Raw genomic sequence first — 21,697 nt, 5'->3', positions numbered from 1 at the left:
TTCACCATTTCTCCCATAAAAGCTTCAGGAACGCGTTCCACGGAGGTCCAGTTGAATTCAGACATGCTGTAGACACAGAGATAGCAATTTTCAGAGCAGGTCCAGCCCTTACGCAGCTTGCGACCAGGATCTTCCAAAGCCTTTCTGTTTGCAGAGTGAAATGGCAGCATTTGAGAACTTTGGTTATTTTTCTGGCTGCAAAGAACAGTCAGGCAGCCATCGGGGGCAAGTCTTTGGCAAACTCCTCGATGGTTCCACATAGCTTCTGGAAGGCAGCATACCACAGTCACGGTCTTAAGATTTTACAGAAGCTAGAGCTGGTTTTCAGAACCTAGAGTCAGTTGTTGCAGCTCAGTGGAACAGGATTTTTACGAAGAAGCAGGACTGAAGAACAGTTGCACATCGTGCAGCTCCATCATCCTGACCTGGGCTGGCAGACCTTTCTCACCCCCGTGTCCCACGCAGCGGAGCCCCAGGGCACTGCAGTGTTGGACTGCCTGCCTGAAGCTTTGGCAGCCCCATGTCACACGTCTGCAGGAAGGTACCTGACTCTGTGTACTGGAAAGACACTTGGTCATTACCAGGATGCATCTCCTGATGAGCCAGTACTTGGATAAGGCGGTGGTCTAACACAATGTATCTGCAGGACTAACGTGGACACATTCCTACCAGTGTGGCTAGTCTCGCTTTGGCCGCGGTACCATCCAGTGACTCCCCTTGCCTCATGGTCTCACCAGACAGAGCACACATTGTTCATCAGGCATAACTTCAGAGAAATACCTCGAACATAAGCTGAATTTGTGCGATACATACGGCTCGCTCTGTTTGGTCATCGAGGAACAACGCCGCCATCTCAGTGGCCTTGAGTACGAACCTTTACTTCCTGTCACGTTTCTGAACAGATTTCCCTTGGGCTGAGGCCCCAGGAAGTCCTGTCGAGGGACCACAGCATCGGCAGGGGCCTGGGCGCTCTCCTGTCCTCCCCCGCACCAGACAGATCTTCATTGCCCTTCAACTTGCTAGCTCCATAGCCTCCATTTGCTTTTATCCATATAATTTGCAAGCAATAGGTTAAAGATTCCATTTTCTTTGATTACAAATCCAGTCTCAAAAAACAAACAGCAAAAACAAAAGTCAACTCAGCTGTAGTACTTCGATGGAAATGATCAAATCTCAAACCAGACCTGCCAGGTTCCAACTTTACTATGGCCCCTTTTACAGTCCACATTTGAATTCTGGGCCGAGAAAAGGGAGAGTCATCGTCTTCTTAAAACAGCACCTTAGAGTTTAACGAAGGGCTGGGAAACGGAGAAAACAGTATCCCCCCATACACACATTTGAGCTGATCATGCAAAACAAAGTCACGAAAAAAATCACTGTAAGAAGAGACCTTCTAGGAAGAAATCTGATGTCACTAATCCCCAGCGCTGCCTGTCCAGTAAAAGCGCTGCTCTCTTTTAAACACGCCGGTCCCTTGGCGGAGGAAGAAGTCCCGTTTTCACATGAACGATGCCATATCACAGAACTCCCCTACTGCCCGGGCCCAGTGAAGAGGAGGCAGATCACGCAGAGGTCAGTATGCATTGATGCTCACTCCTACGGAGCCTTAGAATATCTAAGATTGATATATACGGACAAATGGGCAGGTATAATATTACATTAAAATTAAAACACATGGCCATTTACTTTTCAGACTCTTCACACAGATTCCCTCCTCCTCCTCCCTCTTTGGAGGAGGAGGAGTTTCCGAGCACAGAGAAGCTTTGCAGTTTCCCAATGGGATGAGAAAACATACGTGGCAAAGGTATTATACATTCCCCAGACATCACCCAGTTCATAGTTGTAACCGGACAAAACCCCACCGAACCCAGAGAGCTCAGTCTGTCCCTTGAGCTAATCGGTGCCTAGCAGCAGTTTTGACCAGTCTGCCTCTTCCAGCCCTGGCTGCCCATGACTTGGTGGTTCCTCGTCCATGTTACCACAGGCCGGCCGGGCAGCCCTTCAGCCTGAGCAGCAGCAGTTCGGGGGAGCTCTCCCCAGCCTCCCGGCCGGCGTCCACAGCTCACCCGCCCGCCCAAGCAGTGCACCAGCACGCACCTCCCTCCCTTAGTCCAGAAAGCGCCTGCGCGAGCCCGTCCGGGAGCGGTTCGAACGGCGAATGTCAAACTTGGAGTCCCGGCACTTCTGGCATATGTAGACCTCTGGGACGTTCGACTTGCGGATTTTGGCGCAGGAGAGGTGGATCCAGGTGTGGCACTCATTACACTCGATCATTGGCCGCCCGGCAAAAGGCTTCATGCAGAAGCAAGTGACTAGGTCCCACGAGTCATCATCTGCAAAGAGAAACAGCAAGCTACATTTTTAACGGCCAACACCTCCCACCGCACCGGGAATTTGCTCTCCTTTCATGCTAAATTAACTACCTGGGTTTCAAAGACAGGCACTTTGCTGATTTTTCCCGGTCTCTCTTGTGCAGGAAGAGCCTCTCTGCAGTACGAGAGAGGCCATAATCCAGGAGAGGAAAGCTGGCTGCTTGTCTAAAGTCACAGCTTTTCACTCAGTTTATTGCAAAAGCAGCCAACCAACGCCCCACTTCCCCCTGACAACTCAACTGCTACTGAATTCTGCTGAGGCAACACATCTTGGTGTTATCCTCAGACTACAAGTAAAGTACCAAAGAGATCGGCAACAGCTTCCACCTGGCTAATCCTCTTTCGACAGCCAGACCACCTACCTGAATCCACCATGATGTCCTCGTCGTCGCCGGTGCCATCCTCATCCCGAAAGACAACCTGCTTGCCCTGCCGAATGACCGTGCGCTTGCCCACGCTCTGGATCTCCACTGTCTGCTCGGCTGTCCCGGCAGGGTAGGAGACACTGGAAGGTGTGTCAGAGTCCCACACCGAGCAGTGCTCAGTTGCAGACTGAGGGTCGCCCTCAGATGAGGGACTCATCGGCGTCTCTACGTAAGGGTCCTCCGCCTCCAGCTCCAGCAGCTTCTCCTCGTAGTCTTCCTCTGCAGACACCTCTGTTTCCCTCCTCTTCAGCTTTTTCTTCTTCCTGATCTTATCAATTTGCTTTCGCTCTGGCAGGAAGTTGCCAGGTTTTGCCCGCTGGAAAAGGGAACCATATGGTTTCGCTCGCTTAAGCTGACTAAAGTTCTTTCTGTTCTTGGCGGGCAGGGAAACGGAAGAGGGGATGTCATTGAACCGGGGATCCCAGCTATCGCTGTCAATCGTGCCTCCGGTGCTGTTAGGAGGGCTAGGGCTGTTCCTCAGCGGCGTTTCCTGGAAAACATTGAGAAAGCAGATAAAAGCATTAATTTGGAGCCGACTCACGTGCAGCGCTGAGGCACTGCGCCCTTTTCCCCTGAGGCCCTGCCTCGGATGGCCGGTCTCGCCCAAGTTCAAGCTCCCGCGCTGCCCCTTAGCCTGCGCTGCCGCAGGGATCTCCAGCCGGGCAGAGCCACAGCCTGGAGCTGCCCAGGCCCCGGAAAGGCTGAGGGAGCGATTCCGGGATCCGTACTTTTTTCACCCCGCCCAAAGAGCAGCCACCCATCCCGTCACTGAAAGCCCTCCCTGCTGCTGTAATTCCCCCTTTTGTCTCAGGGACACGGCGCGGAGGCGTAACCTTCTCGCAACGTCCGATTCTACAAGAACGCCCAGCAGACGCTGCTGCGGAGGACCCGCTGCGGCCGCGGGCCCGAGGAGGGCGCCCGGGCCGCCCCGCGGGTGCCCGGCCGGTGCCCGGTGCCCCCGCGCCCGCTCACCTCCTGCGGGTAGGGGATGTAGCCGGCGTAGGCCAGGACGAAGGTGCAGAACTTATTGAAGTCTTCCACGGTCCGGTGCCGCCGGGAGGCGGGGGAGAAGTCCTGCGGGGGAAGAGGAGGGGGTCAGCGGCGGCGGCGGGGCCGGGCACGGCCGGGGGGAGGTGCCGCCGCTCCCCGCAGTCGGGCCCCGCCCGCCGCCGCTCCCCGCGCCGCCCCACCCCCACCCCCCGCGGCGGCGGTAGCCGGGCAGCGCCGCCACCGCCCCCACCCCCCGCACCCCCCGGTCCCAGTACCGGGCCCTCAGGCGGGCCGCCCCCCGCGGCAGGGCACGGCGGGGCGCGCCGCCGCCATTCCTCGCCCCGGCGCTCCGCCGGCACAAAATGGCCCCGGCCCCGCGGCGGGGCGGCGGCGGCGAGCAGGCGGCGGAGAACAGGCACCGGAGGCCGGGCCGGGCCGGGCCGGGCCGGGCCGGGCCGGGCCGGGCCGGGCGGCGGGAGACGCCCCCCCACCCGCCCCGGGGCCCCGGCTCACCTCCGGGGCGAACGGAGAGGTGTAGGAGTCGGAGTCCATGTCCCGGCGCAGGAGGCGGAGGCGGGGCCGGGACGGCAGCGGCAACCGGGTAGCGCCGACACCCGCGAACCGCTCGGTACCGGCGGGAGGCGGTGAAGGGGCGGCCGCCCGCGCGGGGACTCTTGGGAACGGTAGTCCGCCCGCGCGGAGAGTGCTGGGAACGGTAGTCCGTCCGCGCGGGGGCTGCCGGGAGTCGTAGTCTGGGCGGGGGCGGCCGCCGGGAGCGGGGCGGCGGGCATGCGCAGTGGCGGCCGCGGGGGCCGCCGGGAGCGGCGGTCTGGGCACGGCCGCTGGAGGGCGAGGCCGGGGCGGCGGCGCTTCAGGCGGCGGCGGCGGCGGGGAGCGGAGCGGAGCGGTGAGCCCGGGGGCGGCCCGTTACCGGGGCGGCTGTGGGGCGCGGGCCCCGCTGCAGAGTCGCAGTAGGCCTTGGTGGGAGGGGGGTGGCCCTCGGCTTGCCGCGGGGCAGGGCCCGGCCGGTGGCGGCGGGGACGGGCAGCGGCGGGCAGGGCGGCCGCGTCTCGCCAGCTCGTGAGCCTTGGCCTCTGGGCTCCGCTGGAAGCCGCCTTCGCCTCTCGCTCCGCTCCCCGCGCAGACACCCGGCGCCTTCCCGGCAGCGTCCGAGCCCTCCGCGTTCCCGGCGGCGGCAGCTGCTTCCATCCCCGCTGTCCTCGGGAGCGCGGCCCGGTCGGTCGCCCGGCTCCAGTCTCGCTCGGCCCCGCCGCGGCCTCCCTGCTCTCCTCCGCCTGCCCCCGCACCCGCGCCCTTCTCCTCTCCGCGCCGTCTCCCGGCCGTTGTTCCCGGCGCCCGGCCTGCGCCGGCCCCGCGCGGTGCCGCCCGTCTGAGCGGTGCAACCCGGACCTCGCAGCCCTCCGTTTCTGTCCGGCCCGTTGGAACCCTCGCGACCGCAGGGCGATGGCTGGCGCCCGGCTGCGGCTTGGGCCCCTGAGTGCCGCTTGGCACAGAGCAGATCCCGGAGAGGGACGCGAAGCGGCAGCCTTGGTTTTAGGGACCTGCTGCCCCGCTTCTGCATCTGCTTTCTCTGCTACCACCGTGTTTCGGTTCTTTAACGATAAGCGCGGTTTATCCTCTACATGGAGGAATCCTGTTTCGCACCCGCATGTACTCTGCGGAGTATTACGTGGGTTATGTAGGACCGTTGCATCCAAAAAGGCTGAAAACGCCACGAGTTTAGCGAAGAATAATTTATTTTACTCCTATGGCATTTATTTGACTGGCAGTGATTAGTGAGCTAGCTGGATGCAAGCAGGGACGGGGAGGCCTGGCAGGACACCAGCCATAATGCTTTTGGCCAAAACGCTGGAGGTCTCTGGCTTTACATAGCCAAGCCCTGCCTTTGATAATGGGCCGCACCACAGAGCCATGGGGTCAGGCCGGAGCCGGGGGGGTCGGAGAGAGTGCCTCCTGGGAACACCCGCCTCGGCGCCTGGCTTTTGAGGAAGATCCCACTGTCCTCCTCAAACAGTGGCTGGGGCCGCTCCCGCTGGGCACCCTGTCCCTGAGGCGAGGCGCCCGGAGGCTTAGGCACAACGTTCACAAAGCTATCGGGTTTACCAAGCTCTGCCCAGCTCTTGTGAGGCTGCCTTAATCCTGGGAAGCTTCAACCCGGGCTTCTTAAAAATATAATTAGACTAAGCAGGGAAGGCTGCTGGCAGCGCCAGCACGTTATGCAACTGCCGCTGCTCCATGATGGGGGAAGGAGGATGTTTTCAAGGGCTGTTTAGTTTATCCCGCTTCCTGGCCAGAGGACATTTTTCCCTGTACTAACCCACCTTTCTCTTTCCTTTTTCTTTTTTGTCCTCTCCTTTTTCTTTTTTGTCCTCTCCTTTTTCTTTTTGTCCTCTCCTTTTTCTTTTTGTCCTCTCCTTTTTCTTTTTGTCCTCTCCCTTTTCTTTTTGTCCTCTCCCTTTTCTTTTTGTCCTCTCCCTTTTCTTTTTGTCCTCTCCCTTTTCTTTTTGTCCTCTCCCTTTTCTTTTTGTCCTCTCCCTTTTCTTTTTGTCCTCTCCCTTTTCTTTTTGTCCTCTCCCTTTTCTTTTTGTCCTCTCCCTTTTCTTTTTGTCCTCTCCCTTTTCTTTTTGTCCTCTCCCTTTTCTTTTTGTCCTCTCCCTTTTCTTTTTGTCCTCTCCCTTTTCTTTTTGTCCTCTCCCTTTTCTTTTTGTCCTCTCCCTTTTCTTTTTGTCCTGCAAGCTGCTCTTGGGGTTGAATCCCGAGGGGCTCCACAAAGGGTGTGACACAGTGTGTGCTCTCCCACAGGCACAGCATGGCAGCGAACACAGGCAGCAGCAGTGGCGGGACGTCGGCAGCAGCGGCGGCGACAGGGGAGCTGGCGCACGCGGTGTCGCTGCTGCGGGGGCTGAGCGCGCTACGAGCGGAGCGGAGCCTGCTGGATGTGACGGTGGTGGCAGGTGGCCGGGAGTTTGGGGCGCACCGCGCTGTCCTGGCTGCTGCATCCGGCTACTTCCGTGCCATGTTTGGCGGGGCGTTGCGGGAGGCAAGGGCAGAGCGGGTGCGGCTGCATGGTGTGGAGCCTGAGTGCCTGGCACGCCTCCTCGACTTCGCCTACACCGGCCGGGTGGGCGGGCTGGGCCCTGACATCGCCGAACGCCTGCTGCGCGCTGCTGACCTGCTGCAGTTCCCTGCTGTCAAGGAGGCCTGCGGTGCCTGGCTGGCACGCCAGCTGGAGCCCGCCAATGCCTTGGACATGCAGGACTTCGCCGAGGCCTTTGCCTGCCCAGCGCTGGCGGCTGCCGCCCACCGCTTTGTCCTGCGGCACGTGGGCGAGCTGGGCGCCCAGCTGGAGCGGCTGCCGCTGCCACGCCTCCTCTCCTACCTGCGGGATGATGGGCTCTGCATCCCCAAGGAGGAGGCTGCCTTCCAGCTGGCGCTGCGCTGGGTGCGCGCCGACCCTGCCTCCCGCGCCCCGCTGCTGCCCCAGCTCCTGGCCCACGTCCGCCTGCCCTTTGTGCGCCGCTTCTACCTGCTGGCCCACGTGGAGGGCGAGCCACTGGTGGCCCGCTGCCCGCCCTGCCTGCGTCTCCTGCGCGAGGCCCGTGACTTCCAGGCCGCCCGCCTTGACCGCCACGACCGGGGGCCCTGTGCCCGCATGCGCCCCCGGCCCTCCACCGGCCTCGCCGAGATCCTCGTCCTTGTTGGCGGCTGCGACCGCGACTGCGACGAGCTCGTCACCGTCGACTGCTACAACCCGCGCACCGGCCACTGGCGCTACCTGGCCGAGTTCCCGGAGCACCTGGGCGGGGGCTACAGTGTTGCTGCGCTGGGCAATGACATCTACGTCACCGGTAAGGCGCGCAGGGCACAAAAGCACCAGTGTTGAGATTTCCATTGAAAATAGGTTGCTTCTAGCAGTGAGGCTTGGTGTTTCTTGGGGTAGCAGAGAGTCTGAAACTCCGCTCAGGCTCAGTATGGCTGCAGCCTGAAGACAGATGTAGGGACTCCTGAAGTCGGTGCTGGATTTAGCAGCTGGTCTTAATCCGGGAAGTATTTTGTCATGACTAATGCTCTTGAGCATGTGGGCAGAAGTCGCAAATCTTGCACTGGTGGAACTTTCTAACCGCTCACTCTGGGGGACAGGAGTGACTTGAGAGGGTTTTGAATTTCTGGCTGCAAAGAAGGTATTTGGGTTCAGAGCCCCGTGAATCACAAGCCAAGCGCGTGCTCGAGGCAGAGGCGTGTCAGAAAGCCCCGGGTTCCTCATCCAGCCAGTGCCTGTGAGTCACAGTACCTTCCCTGGCATGAATCCTGCCTCTTTGCAGTCTGCTGAGGCTATAATTACTTCTGTCAAGGTGACACGGATGTGTAAATTTGGCTGTTAATCTGCATGTAGATGCCTCCTTTGAACTACATCCCCATAGCTGGAGCAGCAGCCCTGTGGCAGCTGTAATAAACCAAGGCCTGAGAAACCAGGTGCTGCAGAACAGCTTCTTCTGGGTGCGCAGGACGCGCTGACAAAGATTTGAAGGGCAGGTCAAGTGCAGGTGAACAGAAAACTGTTTGTTCTCTAGTCACGAACAGAAAACAAGGCTATGCTTTAAGGGCAGAAGTGTCAAAATGATGGACTACCATGCAGCTTGTTTGTACGGATGCCCTTATGTCCCGTGGGAGCTTTCCAGAGCAATGCCAGCTGGGTTGGAGGGTGCTGATACTGCTGAGACCCCCGTGCTTCGGCAAGGCCATTGCTGGCGGGGATCTTCAGTCGTTCTGCTTAGTGTCAGTGTTGTAGTGCAGGCAGCGGGGAGGCTTGGAAGCTTTCTGTGCTGCCAGCGGTAACGCTGCCTTGGCAGCCAGGCGCTGGTGAGTGTTAGTCTCCGCTATGTTGCAGCAGCTTCTTGATAGAAATGGAGTGGGGGTTGCAAAATGGGGAAGAAAACAGTTATTTGGAAGGACAGAGATAGTCAAACCTGGGAGACTCATTCTGAGTTGTGGCTGAGTACAGACTAGGAACAACACGGGAGAAATCCTTCCTGGCTTGCTGGGAAAGAAACAGTGCAAAACTTCTGTGAAAATCCTTGCAGTGCACACTACTGTGGTCCCCCAGTACTGAAATATTGTCATAATGTATGGCCCTGGGAAGGAGAAAAGGGGGGGTGGGGTGGGGTAGTAAGAAGGTGTAGCTGGAAGACATGACAGAGATCCCGGTCCCAAGCCAAGCCCTCTCCTCCATTGCCCCATAGTACCTCCCTTTGCGAAACCACACTCTGAAATGTGGCGTGCTGTGCTGCAGGAGGATCGGACGGGTCGAGGCTGTATGACTGTGTCTGGAGGTACAATTCCAGTGTGAATGAGTGGACAGAGGTGTCTCCCATGCTGAAAGCCAGAGAATACCACAGCTCCACGGTCCTGGATGGGCTGCTGTACGTGATCGCCTCCGACAGCACGGAACGCTATGACCACTCAGTGGACAGCTGGGAGGCTCTGCAGCCCATGCTGTACCCCATGGACAACTGCTCCACCACCTCGTGCCGTGGCAAGCTGTTCGCCATAGGCTCCCTGGCTGGCAAAGAGTCCATGGTTATGCAGTGCTATGACCCCGACAGTGACCTCTGGTCCCTCGTGAACTGCGGCCACCTGCCTCCCTGGTCCTTTGCCCCAAAGACCGTCACTCTCAACGGCCTCATGTACTTCATAAGGTGAGTAGTGGGAGCGATCGCCTCCTTCCCCACATCCCCGCTGGGCAAGCCCAGGGTTTCCCTTGGAAGACGTGTGGATTTTGCATGTTATCGTAGGAGAGCGCTGCACTGGGAAAGCACAGTGGTGCTTCCTTTGATGGTGCAGGTGGGTCAGTAAACTGCCACACCTCTTTCCTTTACTTCTGTTGTAGCTAGACCTCAAAGGACTACACTTAAAATCGTGTAAAAATGTCTAAATCTAAACCTGTGGACTGGGGAATAGCCAGGTATAAATCTGGCTGAAGCCAGCAGCGCTGCTTGGAAATAGACTTCTTGGTTTTCTTAGCTTCTGGTTCAACCCCCCTTGTTGCTATAAATAAGCGAGTAATCTCCAGGAAAACGTTAAACTGTAGTGCAGGAGAGGACATCCTCAGTCTCAGCAGAGATAAGAGGACTGAAGATGAAATGATTGGTCACTATTTTTAAGCGCCTTTCCAAATTGGGACTTAATTACCCATCTGAAGCTGTCCTGGTGGTGGAAATACTTCAGGTATCCACTTAATTAAAAATAAACTGAAAAGCATGCTAGCACTGAAGTATTTCATCTTGTTGTGTTGACTTTGAGCAAACATAGACTTCTGTGATGGCCTCCAGACACTTTTCTTTTTTTAATCTGCTCTTGGCTTTGCATAAAGCAGCAACTTCTACCCAAGGCCTTTTATTTGATTCATTTGGGTTCAGCAAAGTGTCTTCGTTCCTGGCAGTTGTTTGCAGATAGCAGTTTGAGTCACCTGGTTTTCAGTAAATACTGGCAGGGGTGTTCTAGCTATTTGGCTACTTGTGACAAGCCGATTCTGTAGGTTTGCCAGTTTCCTATCCATTTTAAGATACTGATGATTGACACTTCAGGATTTCTGATCACTTATGCATCTGCAGGAGTTAATGAGGAGTTTATCGGGGTCAGGTTTTTCTCCCCTCATTTCGCATGCTGCACGCAGACTGCTGCTCTGTGTAAAGCTGTAAGATAATCTTTGGAGGACAGAGGAATGGGTTACAAATAAAAGTCGCAAACTCATTTTTTGGTTAGTTTTAATAGCTCAGACTAAAGCTTCTGATGATCCCCTCTAGTGGGACTAGTTTTATAACTATAAATATGGCATAGCAGTGAGGCTTAGGTCTTCAGCTGCATCCTTCTTAGAGCTAACCCTGAGATGGGAGAGGTCCTGGCCTGACTATCACCGGTGCCTGGAACTGCCTTTGCCCCTCGTTTCCCTTCCAGTCCATCGGGGTTTTCAGCTTCATACTTAGAAGTCTTTGACTTGCCTGCTGCTGTTAGTTATGGGGATCGTTGTGAACAGCAGCAGTTCTTCCAGGTACAAACGGCTTGGCAGCAGCGTTTAAGTCCCAAGGCAGGTGCCAGCTCTTGGTTCTAAGCAGTTCTGAGGAAGAAAGGTTGGTCTTAGTGCGGCTCTGTGGTGCTTGGAGTGCTCGCTTACGTGTGCCCATGTTAAAGATGTTTCGTTCAGATGAGTATCAGTTCAGTTCTGGGTACATCACAAAAAATAACTCAAACTAAAGAAATTGGCTTTAAAGTATGTATCATATGGGTACCTTAGGAATGCTTGTCCAGAGTGTAACCAGAAAGTCCCACGGCATGCACATCGGCTTCACCACAGGCTTAGCAGGCAGATTTCTGCTGTAATGGTTTGCTGAACAGGCACTGCTGTTGTAGGTGAGATTTCTCATTTATTTTCACTCCCTCCCCTGCTCAGATTCATGTCAGCAATCAATAGCGATACCTTGTCACCCACACAATGCATAGCAATGCGCGATGTCACGATAGATACAAAGACAGTAAAATATTCCTTGCGGCCTTTTGAATCCGTCTGTAATGGGACTGTCTTGGAGTGACTGACAGCACTTCTCCAGCTGCCCTGACCTTTTCCTCTTCACATTCTTGTGTCAGCAGCATGCGTTTCTGTGTCACAAACGTCCCTCACCTGTTGCTGTCGCCCTCCCATCTCGCGAGTGGAGCGGGTGAGAGAAGCCTTGGGGGATTACGCTGCCCCTGCCAGCTCTTCTCTCGCAGTCCTCTGGCCCATCTAAATTTGGCGTGGGCGAAAAACTCAAGCAGTAGGGATGCCTTTGTTACTTTGAAGTGCATGGAGGTGTAAGCCTCTCCAGAACAGCAGTAACTTTTCTTCCAGACCCTGAAGCACTTGGCACCAAAGCCAGGTTGGTCTGTGAAATGCAGGCTTGCAGAAAGTTAGTCTGTAAACACACCTACTGTAGATGCAGACATAAAGAAAGACTAGATTTGAGAAAGCCCTTGGGATTGCGCAGCAATTTCCGACTCAGCAGTGGTGTAGCTGCGTGCTGGACTGCAAGTGGGGTCACAGTCTGGAGCAGCTTGCCCCCCATCTCTGGTGGAGTGACCAACTTAAGGAGGCAGAAAACAGTGCATGCTGTCTGCTTGCTTGGTCTCCGGTCATCTTGTCTGCCCTCCCTCCTAGGCAGTGTCCTAAAACTCAGCATATACCAGAAAGTTAACAGCGCGTTGCTTTGCCTGTAGAGAAGATCAGAGGGGCATTCGGGCTCTTTGGATGTAGGTCACTGGTGCTGAGAATGAGACGCACTCCTGCGCTAATATGTGGTACGTGCGCAGTGTCTGTGCCAGCCTGCTTCGTGTGCAGAGGTGCAGCAGAAAAGTGGGTTTTTTCTGGAGTTGGACGTCATTGCTGGCACAGGAGAAGCCCGTGCTGGAGGCTGGGGTCTGCATCGAGACCTGTGCTTTGTACAGGAACCCTTTGGTCTCTGATATATGTAGCAGGATTAGAGCACAAGTGCTCACGGTGGCGTTTCAGGCTGTTGAACTGGGGGGCTTGACAAGGCGGGAGGTTTTTAGAATGCAGAAGAGTAATTTTGTGTTATCTCCCACAGAGATGACTCGGCTGAAGTGGATGTTTACAATCCAGCAAAGAATGAATGGGATAAAATCCCTGCCATGCTTCAGGTAGGACGCTTACTGACTTACTGGATGCCTATCAGTGTTAAAAATTGGCTTAATTTACCTTTGGAAAACAAGGTGCTCTTTAGATTATAACCCCTTGCACATGGAATGCATTTAAGCGTGTCAGAGTCAACTGGAAGAAAAAATCCTGGACTGTGATTGTGTAGCCGGGTGTGTTCAGCCCAGCAGGCGAGAGCTGGGCGAAGCTAGAAAACTCTGTCTCCTCCCAGGGTTTGGGCAGCGCTGGTCCAGAGGCAGCAGGTGGTGGGCGCTGAGTCCCACCCAAGCGAGCAGTTGCAGGACAGTACCCGACACCTTTATCATCTGCCTAATTGGGCAAACCCCTCCTTTCTAATTTTTATGTATATTTATTTGTAAATTGTAGGTTCACGTTGGCGGAAGCGTGGCTGTGCTTGGTGGGAAGCTCTATGTCTCCGGTGGCTACGATAACACATTTGAACTCTCGGACGTCCTGGAAGCCTACGACCCCGAGACACGAACATGGAGTGTGGTGGGCCGACTCCCTGAGCCCATCTTCTGGCATGGCAGCGTCAGCATATTCCGGCAGTTCATGCCGGAAACCACGCAGGGGGACGACGGCATCATGCTGGACAACACCATCAACTTGAACAGGCAGCGCCAAAACTTTCACAACCAGAACCTCAACGAGCTTCATTAGCAGGGGAAGGCACTGTCCCCCTGGCTCAACGCAAGTTTGTTATCCAGAACCTGTGTTGCTTTGAGAGAAGGCAGAGGCAAACCGGTGCTTGGAAACAAAAACGTACTGATCGTAGAGGGAGTGAAAACTCTGAACGTTGACGTGCTGTTGTGGAACTGCAGCCGGCAGACGGTGAGGCCTCCGCTGCGGTGTCCCTCGGCCCTTCTCTGGGATGGGAGAAGGTGCCGCACTGCCTGCAGAGGAGGCCCGAGAAGTGAACTCTGAGGAAAGCGATCGCATTGCAACGACATTGCAACTTACAGCTTTTAGTCAGATGCCTGGGAGCTCCTTCACCCTGTAACGCTTCCTTTGCCACCAAACTCCTTTCTTCAGTTTCTTTTTTGGGAGGGGTCCGTCTGGTAGGATGGTGGTCTGGACCCCCACCTCCGTTCTGTGCCTTGGAGGAAGACAGACTTCCTGTGCATGTCTTCCTCTGCATGGTTAGAGAGGGGAAAGGCCTTCCCACAAGAAGCTGGAGGTCTGTTAGGGGTGAGAGGTTAATATGAGAACATGGCCCTTCCTGCCCTGTCGCCGTGGCCCTCGGTTCCCGTTCATGCCTTCAGAAAGAACAGGGGTCCTGTAGCAGGGATCTCGCCGAGGCTGGGTTATGAAGCTTCACCTTTCCCTTTGTCTGAACTTCAGTTCTTCCTGTAGTTTGGCGGGGTTTTTTTAAGTTGCAGCATTTAAACTTCTGCAGGTATTTGTTTTCCCACCCTTCCTAGCAGACTACTTTTTCCTTCTAAGAAGAAACACCCTTATTTATCTTTTAATCTCCTTCTCACAACCGGATTGTTTTCATTTCTGATCACCCCAGCTGTGCCCCCCTTTAAGGGGAAGGGGCGAAGTGAGTACCCCTCCCAGCTAGCCCAAGGAGTGACTCCTGGGGCTGGCCACTGCTGCCCTCGGGGAGGAGCTGTTTTCCTTTCCCGATGTGACGGGGCTTGTTGATAGCGGGGCTGAACTGGGCAGAAAAAGCTGCTGCTTGTGGCGAGGGCTGTTTGCTGTCGGTTCTCCTGTGCTGAGCTCTCGGCTGGTGCGCTGGGTTGGGCAGATAGACCCCGTGCAGCAAGGGCGAGTTTTTATTTCTTCACTGTTTTAAAGGAGGTAAGTTGGCGTTGTACTATTTTAGAGAAAAAAAAACTTACTGGGAAAGGTGAGCACGGCTTCCTCAGGAGATTCACCCCAAGTTTGCAGAATGGCTGGTGGTGCTTAGATACCTTGATCCAGAATTGCTTTTAAATGCATCACCTGGTGTGAAGGAACCCACCGGTCCTTTGGAGAGGTCTCGTGCCTGTCGTGCCTCTGGTTTGCAGGGGCTCTCAGGATTTGGGCAATTGGGAAATGCCGCTGAGGTGTTTTGGCGAGGGTGTAGGAGCTAGCCAGAGTGTTGCGGATTGAAAGGTAGTTATTTTAGGGATTTTTTTTCTTCTTTTTGTTTGGGGTTTGCTGGGGGTTTTTTGGCCTGTGTAAGATTTGCCTTTATACTCGCCCAAGTGACCTAGCTAGCTTGGGCTGTATTTCCTCTTTCTACCTTAGTTGAAGAGAAGCTGCCTGCAGTTTACTCATGGAATCTGTCTTGAGTAAACAGCTAAAACTGCGGTACGGCTCACCTGAAAATGAGCATCACATCTTTTGGGAAAACTAACCAAAAAAAAAAAGTGTGACAACGGCTGAAGTGTTGACTGGATGCGTTTGCTTTTTCCATCTTTTGTTTTTAACAAGTAGGAAAAAAAATTGAATTTAAACTTAATTCACAGATGGAAAGCCCGTATACTTGATAGCGCCTTCTGGCTTGCCCTTGGATTGAGTAGTGTCAGAGCCCCACCTCCACAACATCAGCGTCTTTGCAGCTTTAAAAAAATCTGTTTTGCCTTGAATGCTGTTTTATGCCACTCCTCAGCTGTGGAACTTGGGAAAGCCGCTTGTGAAATCTGGGCTCTTCTCCAAGTCTGAAAATTTGACAGTGCCTTGAAACCGCTGCACGCCGGCGGAGGATCGCGGAGGGGCCTCACCACGCCGTAGCAGCCTCTCGGTTTAAAACCCTCCCCGGCGCTGCCGCAGTCTGGGGTGTGGTGGGCCCCCGCCTTGGGCGGAGGAGCCGGGGGGCAGGAACGCGCAGGGGCCCGTGATTTGGGACGGCTCCTTCGTTTCTGGGAGTAATGACCATGTCCTGCCGTACCAACCCGCAAGGCCAAAGTAGCCTGTCCCCACAGCACCATGTGGTGTCCAGGGAGAGACAGAGTGCGCCACGCAGCTGAACTCGCGTTGCAGACCGAAGTATTTATGCTGAACTATAAATAGCACGCACACTCTGTCTCGTACTGTAGTGCTCGCTGCTGGACCTGCCACCCCCAAATTCCCCAACCAGCTGAACAGTTAGGGATCTGTATTTATTTTTTGTAAAATTCATTGTGTCCAAATCTTTGAGTACAGTTTAAATACCATCCTTTGAAACAAAGGCATTTTACATTTATAGATAATGTATTTTTATTCTCATAGTTTGTTTTTAAATTTACTTGCAGCAGTCAAGTTAAATAAAACACGTTACATAAATCTCCCTGTCATTTTTGAGGGGAAGATTACTGGAGTAAGTTTTTACTGTGATGTTTCTCACTCTAGGCCTGAGGTACACTTAAACTGGAAACTTTCTGCCTTCTCAGTGAGTAAAAGAGGGAGAGAGCGCGGCTGCGATTTCGGGGCATGTGGGTATACTCGGTGATCTTCCCCCACCCTGGGAACACTCAGGAAACGATTCTCAATCTCACGGCAATCCTGGATCATGTTATTTCAGACAAATATAAATCCCCTAAAAACAGGCGCTTAGAGCATTGTCCAGCTCCTTGAGATAATGCGTTTCAAGTTAAGTAACAGGTAAATTATCTCAATGGTGGGAAGATACAGGTCATGCCCCACCTTTAATGTGGTAAAGAAACAGCAATTAGCAGAAGCTTGACAAAAAAAGTAGAAATAAGGCACAAATCTAACAGGAGAATCCTTTCGGCAAGCCTTTAAGGGCAGGGGCAGAGCCGCGCTCTCTTGGGGAAGGTAAGCTTCAGTCGTGAGCTTTCAGACCCAAAGGCAGACCTGCCCATGCAAGGTGAGAGTGCTGGAGAAAGGGGAGGCCAGCTGTCCCTGCAGCTGCACAAGAGCTCGTTAAAAAGTAATTCACAGTATTACACACATGGAGTTGTCAGTCACATCCTGCCTCATAAGCGTATGTACGTTTATTTAAGTAGCCATTCCAAGTAGCTTCACATTTGTTTCTTCATTTGAGACCCGATTATAACTTAATTTCCCTGCAACCTGGGGTGGGAGCTCTGCAGGGAAGGAGGGGAAGGGGCAGATGCACAACTCGAAAAGAACAAGCGTGGCAGAGAGTGGCTCCAGCCTAACGCTTTATTGTGTTTTGGTAGGAAGGACGTACGCAGGTGGTCGCGCTATGTTTCACAGTCTTCAGGAATCGTCGTTATAATTAGCGATTGCTCGATCACATCCACAGTAGAGAAGTTCTCGTTTGAGCAGAGTCTCTGCACAGGGATCTCCTCGGGCAGGGAGCCGCGGGACAAGGACTCCACGATCACCTCAGCCGAGCCCACCTCCAGCTCTGGGGGCGGCTGCAGCGCCACCACCACGGCCTTCTCGTCCTCGATGATCAGGTTCCGCAGCTTCCGCTGCCGGGGGTTGTAGTTCTCCACCCGGTCGTGAATCTCCATGTGGCGCCTCAAGTGAGCCTGCAAAAGGAAGAGGCACCACAAGGGGCCCGGTGAGGGCTGGCTCCCCTGGTGCAGCGTGCTCCGCAGCGTACCCGGAGCCGGGGAGGGCCTCACCTGCCGCGTGAACTTGTAGCCGCACTCAGTGCACTCGAACTTCCTCACGCCCTTGTGCCGGCGGACATGGACACGCAGCTGTTCAACAGCTGAGAAGGGAAACGAGAGCCCATTGGCGGTGGCACCGCACTGCACGGGCTCACAGCGATGCTAACCCACACCATGGGAAGGAGGGCAGTTTCTAAAGAGCCACGTGAAAGCTCGGCGCTCTGGCCATTACCTTTGAATGTCTTCCCACAGATCTGGCAGAAGTGGGGCCTCCCCTCCTGGTGCCGGCTGGCGATGTGCCTCAGCAGGGGCCCCTTCTCCGTGAAGCGCTGATCGCAGAACTCACAGCTAAAGGGGCGCTCCCCGGTGTGGGTCCGGTTGTGCTTGTCCAGGCTCGCTGTCATTCGCAGGGGGAGAGAGGGGGGAGAAAGGCGGGTCAGTGGTGGGGTGTGTGCCCCCCATCCTCGGGCTCAGGTATGCACCATGCCACAGCAAAGACCACACGTGCACACTGCAGTTGGTCTGTGCCAGGCGGGTTAGGAAGGCTTAGAAGCCATACAAGCAGCAGTTTTCCCCCTTTTTACTGGAGAAAACTCATCCATTTCTTCCTCTTTTGTGCTGTGAGGGTAATGGAGGTAACGGGAACGTGCCTTCCTCAGCGTCGGCATGTGCTCACAGGAGCGTGACTTTGCTCCCCAGGGGAAGTGGGCAGGAGAAAGCGGGTTTCACAGCTCGGCTGCTTTCTTGAGGTCCTGGATGCCAGAGCGCGGTGCTCAGCACTACCAGCCCAGCCGTGCGCCCAAGGGAATACCTTGCGTCCTGAAGGTCTTGCCGCAGAGGTGGCACTGGAAGGGCTTCTCGCCGGTGTGTGTGCGCAGGTGCATGTTGAGATTGGCTTTCTGTGTGAAGGCATGGTGGCAAAACTCGCAAACATACGGCCGCTCGTTCCTGTGGGCAGGGGAAACGTTACCTTCATCTCTGCCTTTGCCAGCTTCAGCCCCTCAGGTTAGCTGCTGCTCCTCACCCAAAGTTCTTGTAATTAAATCCTACTTCAACCCATCTCAAACTGAAGTATTTTGGAGGCCCACAAATGCTATTCTATAGCCACAGGCTCCCGAGCTGGAGCCTCCCGCCCCTTGGGCACTATAACCAGCCCAGGAAACAGAACGCTAAGGACAAGTGTGGATAAGGACAAGTGTGGAGAGCAGGCGCTGGCGCATGCTTGCCGCTTCAAGAACACGAATTAGCTTTGGTCATCACCTGCATTACTACGGTTGCACCCTCAGAGGAAGTGCCAAAGTCTGCACTTCCTTTGGAAAAGAGAAAAGCAGAATGCTGGTTGGCACCTCACCAGATTTCTGGCAGAAGTTTCAGCCCAGCACCTCTGGGAAGGGGGTGCTTGCCACCCTCCAGCCAACTCCTCTCCCCAGCACCACCCAGCCAGGTCCTTGGGGGAGGAAGCGCAGCCAGGAGAGCCAGGGTGACGTAGGGGAAGATGCAGGTCATGTCATACCTGTGCTTGGCCTTGATGTGCATCTGCAGGCCATTGCGACTCGAGGCCCTGTGCCCGCACTCCTCGCAGACAAACAGCTTCTCTCCCCGGTGCTTGAAGGCCTCGTGCAGGCGCAGCTCTGTCCGAGACAGAAAGCACTTGGAGCAGGTCGAGCACTGCAAGGCCACAGGAGAGCGCGGGGTTAGGCAGCTCGCCCGGGTGTGGTTCACAGCGTACGCCCGCAACAGGCCCGCTTGCCGCCCAAGACCCGTCCCTCCGCCCACCGCTGCTGCTTTGGGGCCCTCCCTGCGGCTAGCTGCACCAGCACCCCCAGCTCCAAGACACCTAATGAGCTGCGACAGCCTGACAAAAGCAAAATGCTGGTCAGTACTTGGGTCTATCAGCCAAAAATTGATGAGGGCTGCTCCCGTACTCAAAAAACCTGTTTCCAGCAGCTCTGTAACTCCCTGTCTCGCTAAACAGAGCCAGACAGGACAATGGGTGCCATTCTCCAGGCCAGGCCTGAGTGCACAGTAATTCCCTCCCAAAAGCCCACCGCCGCCTGCCCGCTCCCCTTACTGCGTGGGGCTTCGGCGCGCCGTGCAGCTTTATCATGTGGCTCTGCAGGTCCTTCTTTTGCATGAACTGCTGGGCGCAGGAGGAGCACTGAAAGACAGGAGAGGAGAGTCAGCTTCCAGCCGCCCCTCAAACAGCAATTTTGGCGCAAAGAGAGGACCGGCGGCGCAACAGGCAGGGGAGCGCCATTGTGACAAGGAACGCAAATCCCTGGTAAGGCCGCAGAACGCGCCTGGTTTTGATGCCTCCCTGGGGCATGTTCTGGCTCAGAGATGGGGAATGACCCTCAGCGGCCTGCCGCAGACTGGGGAAGGGAGCTGGTGTGCTCAGCTTCCCTGCTGGGCTGGGCCAAGCTGCCCCAAAACAGAAAGGCTTGCCCCCTCTTCCTTCGTGCCAGCATCTAGCAGGCATTTGTAGGGGTGTCAAAGGCAGGCACTGCTGACCTTGTATGGCATCTCCCCCGTGTGCGACACCATGTGCAGCCGCAGCTCCATTCGCCTCTTGAACACCTCCTGGCAGACTGAGCATGTGAAAACCTGCAAGAGACAGGGGCGGCATCGGCTTCCGCAGAACCGAGTCCAACGTGAAGCCCACAGCTCAGATCAGTGCTTGGCACTCGGGCGCTGGGAGCTGGTTATGATGTTTAACCCATGCCCACAGCGATCTGGATCTTTTATGGTACAGAGCATCCCCGTGTGCTCGAAAAAAAAAGTGAGAGTTGTCTGGTAAATCAGACAAAAGCTGCTGCCGTCCTCATCAGCAGCGGACTTGGGGGGGATCCTGGCTGCGGCACGCGTGCCGCGCAGTGGTGATGAGGGGGTTTTGTTTGGTAGCTGAGTGTGACGTGGACTGTGGCTGGAAAAAGGCTCTAATTCTGCTCCTGCAAAACAGCACCCGCTTTCCAGACCACCAGTGGCAGCTTCCCAGGCGTACCTGCTCGGATCGGTTCATGCAATTTCTGGCTTCATGTTCCAGGAGATTCTCTTTTCTAAAATAACATTTGCCACATTTGGAACATTCAAATGGCTTTTCTCCAGTGTGTTTCCTAGGGGGAAGACAAACGTCACTGCCAGTCCAACAGCAGAGATGCACGAACAGGCCCGGCGAGGACACTGGGGAGGAACTGGGAAGGGAGAGGGAAGGACTAGGCAGCTTTTACACCCCGCCAGCACAGTCACCCAAAAGCTGCCTTTTATGCCAGCTTTGCCAATCCCGTCGGAGTGCAGTCACGCCATTGGTGCCTGCTGTGCTCCGCGGAACCTCACTTTTACGGGGCTAAGGTTTGCCCCCTGCAGACGAGCAAAGCTGGAGCTTGCGCTCTCTTTGCAGTCACCGGCTTTGCTCTTGGTTATCAGCCCTCTTGGTTATCCTCGCAGCGCCCAGCCACACCGGTGCGCTCCCAACAACCCAGGCAAATTCCCCCACAGCCTGTGCTGATTTTGAAAGCCCAGAGGATGATTTGCCATCGTCCACCCGCAGGCGGCACAAGCCCTGAAAGAGCCCCTCAATGCCTTCTTTTTGAGCCAGGCTGGCTCCGACCCCCTAAGAGCAGGAGCCCGGGACAGTCGTTGTGGGTTTCAGAGATGTATAAACCCCCCCAGCTCAAAGCAACCCCGCCCCGGGGGGCAGAGGGGATCTCCCTTTCCATCCCGGGGACACTGAGGTCTTGAGACCAGCCGGCCGCAAGCCCGGCCGTTCACCCGCCCCCCGTGGAAAAGCAGGCGGGAAGGGGCAGAGCCTCACGGGGCAGCGGCAGGAGTCCCTACGCGCGAACGCAAAGGGAAGGAAAAGTCGGAGCGTTTACCTGTTGTGTACTTTAAGGTAATATTTGCTGAGGAAGGTTTTATGACATGTGGGGCACTCAACGGGCACCGCTGTACCTTTTCTGCTCCCCGGCGCCCCCGCCGCCCCCACGCTGATGGGCGCCTTCCCCGGGGGGGAGTTCTTTTTGCTCCGCAGGGCCTTTTTCTCTGGAAGGGACTCGGCGTCGCTGTCCCCCCGCCCGCCGTCGCCCGCCGCCGCCTCCTCCGGGGCCGGGGGGGTGGCCTGCGAGGGAACAGGCGGCCGTCACCGTGCCTCCCCCGCCGGGCGGCCAACCCCCTTCCCCGCTCCCCCCCTCCCGTCCCCCTCACGCACCGCCTGGCCGCCAGGCTGCGGGGGCGCCGCGGCCGCGATGTCCGCCTCCCCGGGGTGGCTCGGGGCGGCGGCGGCGCGGCGGGGCCGCTGGCGGGGGGCGGCAGGGCGGAAGGCGCGGCAGAGCGCCACGGCGTCGGGCACGCCGAGCTGCTCGGCGGCGGCCAGCAGGCGGGCGCGGTTGTGGGCGGTGAGCGCCAGGCGACCAGTGTAGAAGAAGTCGAGGAGGAGCTGGAAGGTGTCGGCGAGGCCCTCGGGCAGCGCCACCGGCCCGCCGGGGCCGCGGGCGCGGAAGAAGCGGGAGCAGCTGGCCAGCACCGGCCAGTGGGCGCGGAACTCCCGCCCGCCCACGCCCAGCGTCGCGTCGCAGAACTGCCCCGCCGCGCGCTGCCGGTTCAGCTCCCGCAGGACGCGGACGCTGTGCGCCGCCGCTGCCGCCATGGCCGCGCCGCTACCGGGCCCCGCGCGCC

At 56.3% G+C, this 21,697-nt stretch overlaps 3 protein-coding genes across 3 annotated transcripts; 1 reads left to right on the top strand and 2 right to left on the bottom strand.

The window, feature by feature from the left end:
• Nucleotides 1-2,106: 2,106 nt before the first annotated feature.
• Nucleotides 2,107-4,339, bottom strand: PHF13 (PHD finger protein 13). The gene is made up of 4 exons (XM_059830076.1): nucleotides 4,301-4,339; nucleotides 3,770-3,871; nucleotides 2,735-3,287; nucleotides 2,107-2,333 (listed from the first exon to the last, which is right to left on the bottom strand). The coding sequence occupies exons 1-4, from the start codon at nucleotides 4,337-4,339 to the stop codon at nucleotides 2,107-2,109; spliced, it is 921 nt and encodes a 306-aa protein (XP_059686059.1).
• A 2,278-nt stretch (nucleotides 4,340-6,617) lies between these two features.
• On the top strand, nucleotides 6,618-15,746 carry KLHL21 (kelch like family member 21). Its single transcript, XM_009821828.2, has 4 exons — nucleotides 6,618-7,656; nucleotides 9,099-9,504; nucleotides 12,424-12,496; nucleotides 12,879-15,746. The coding sequence occupies exons 1-4, from the start codon at nucleotides 6,618-6,620 to the stop codon at nucleotides 13,170-13,172; spliced, it is 1,812 nt and encodes a 603-aa protein (XP_009820130.2). The 3' UTR covers nucleotides 13,173-15,746.
• An 847-nt stretch (nucleotides 15,747-16,593) lies between these two features.
• On the bottom strand, nucleotides 16,594-21,668 carry ZBTB48 (zinc finger and BTB domain containing 48). Its single transcript, XM_059829881.1, is given in 9 exon segments — nucleotides 16,594-16,942; nucleotides 17,039-17,127; nucleotides 17,259-17,423; nucleotides 17,838-17,974; nucleotides 18,540-18,694; nucleotides 19,098-19,184; nucleotides 19,538-19,630; nucleotides 20,028-20,139; nucleotides 20,899-21,668. Coding segments are annotated over 9 exon segments (1,902 nt in total). The 3' UTR covers nucleotides 16,594-16,648.
• Nucleotides 21,669-21,697: the final 29 nt, after the last annotated feature.

Source organism: Gavia stellata, chromosome 27 (genome assembly GCF_030936135.1).
Source record: "Gavia stellata isolate bGavSte3 chromosome 27, bGavSte3.hap2, whole genome shotgun sequence".
In the NCBI taxonomy this organism is placed as follows: Eukaryota; Metazoa; Chordata; class Aves; order Gaviiformes; family Gaviidae; genus Gavia; species Gavia stellata.
This window is presented reverse-complemented; position numbering and strand designations above follow the sequence as displayed.

What these genes read in the sequence shown, in the direction of transcription:
- PHF13 (XM_059830076.1), bottom strand. Translation starts at nt 4,339, where the DNA reads ATGGACTCCGACTCCTACACCTCTCCGTTCGCCCCGGAG. An exon ending in CCTCTCCGTTCGCCCCGGAG is followed by an intron (nt 3,872 to 4,300) that starts GTGAGCCGGGGC and finishes CTTCCCCCGCAG; the next exon opens with GACTTCTCCCCCGCCTCCCG. An exon ending in GGACATCATGGTGGATTCAG is followed by an intron (nt 2,334 to 2,734) that starts GTAGGTGGTCTG and finishes TTCTCTTTGCAG; the next exon opens with ATGATGACTCGTGGGACCTA.
- KLHL21 (XM_009821828.2), top strand. Translation starts at nt 6,618, where the DNA reads ATGGCAGCGAACACAGGCAGCAGCAGTGGCGGGACGTCGGCAGCAGCG. An exon ending in GGCCTCATGTACTTCATAAG is followed by an intron (nt 9,505 to 12,423) that starts GTGAGTAGTGGG and finishes TATCTCCCACAG; the next exon opens with AGATGACTCGGCTGAAGTGG. An exon ending in AAATCCCTGCCATGCTTCAG is followed by an intron (nt 12,497 to 12,878) that starts GTAGGACGCTTA and finishes TGTAAATTGTAG; the next exon opens with GTTCACGTTGGCGGAAGCGT.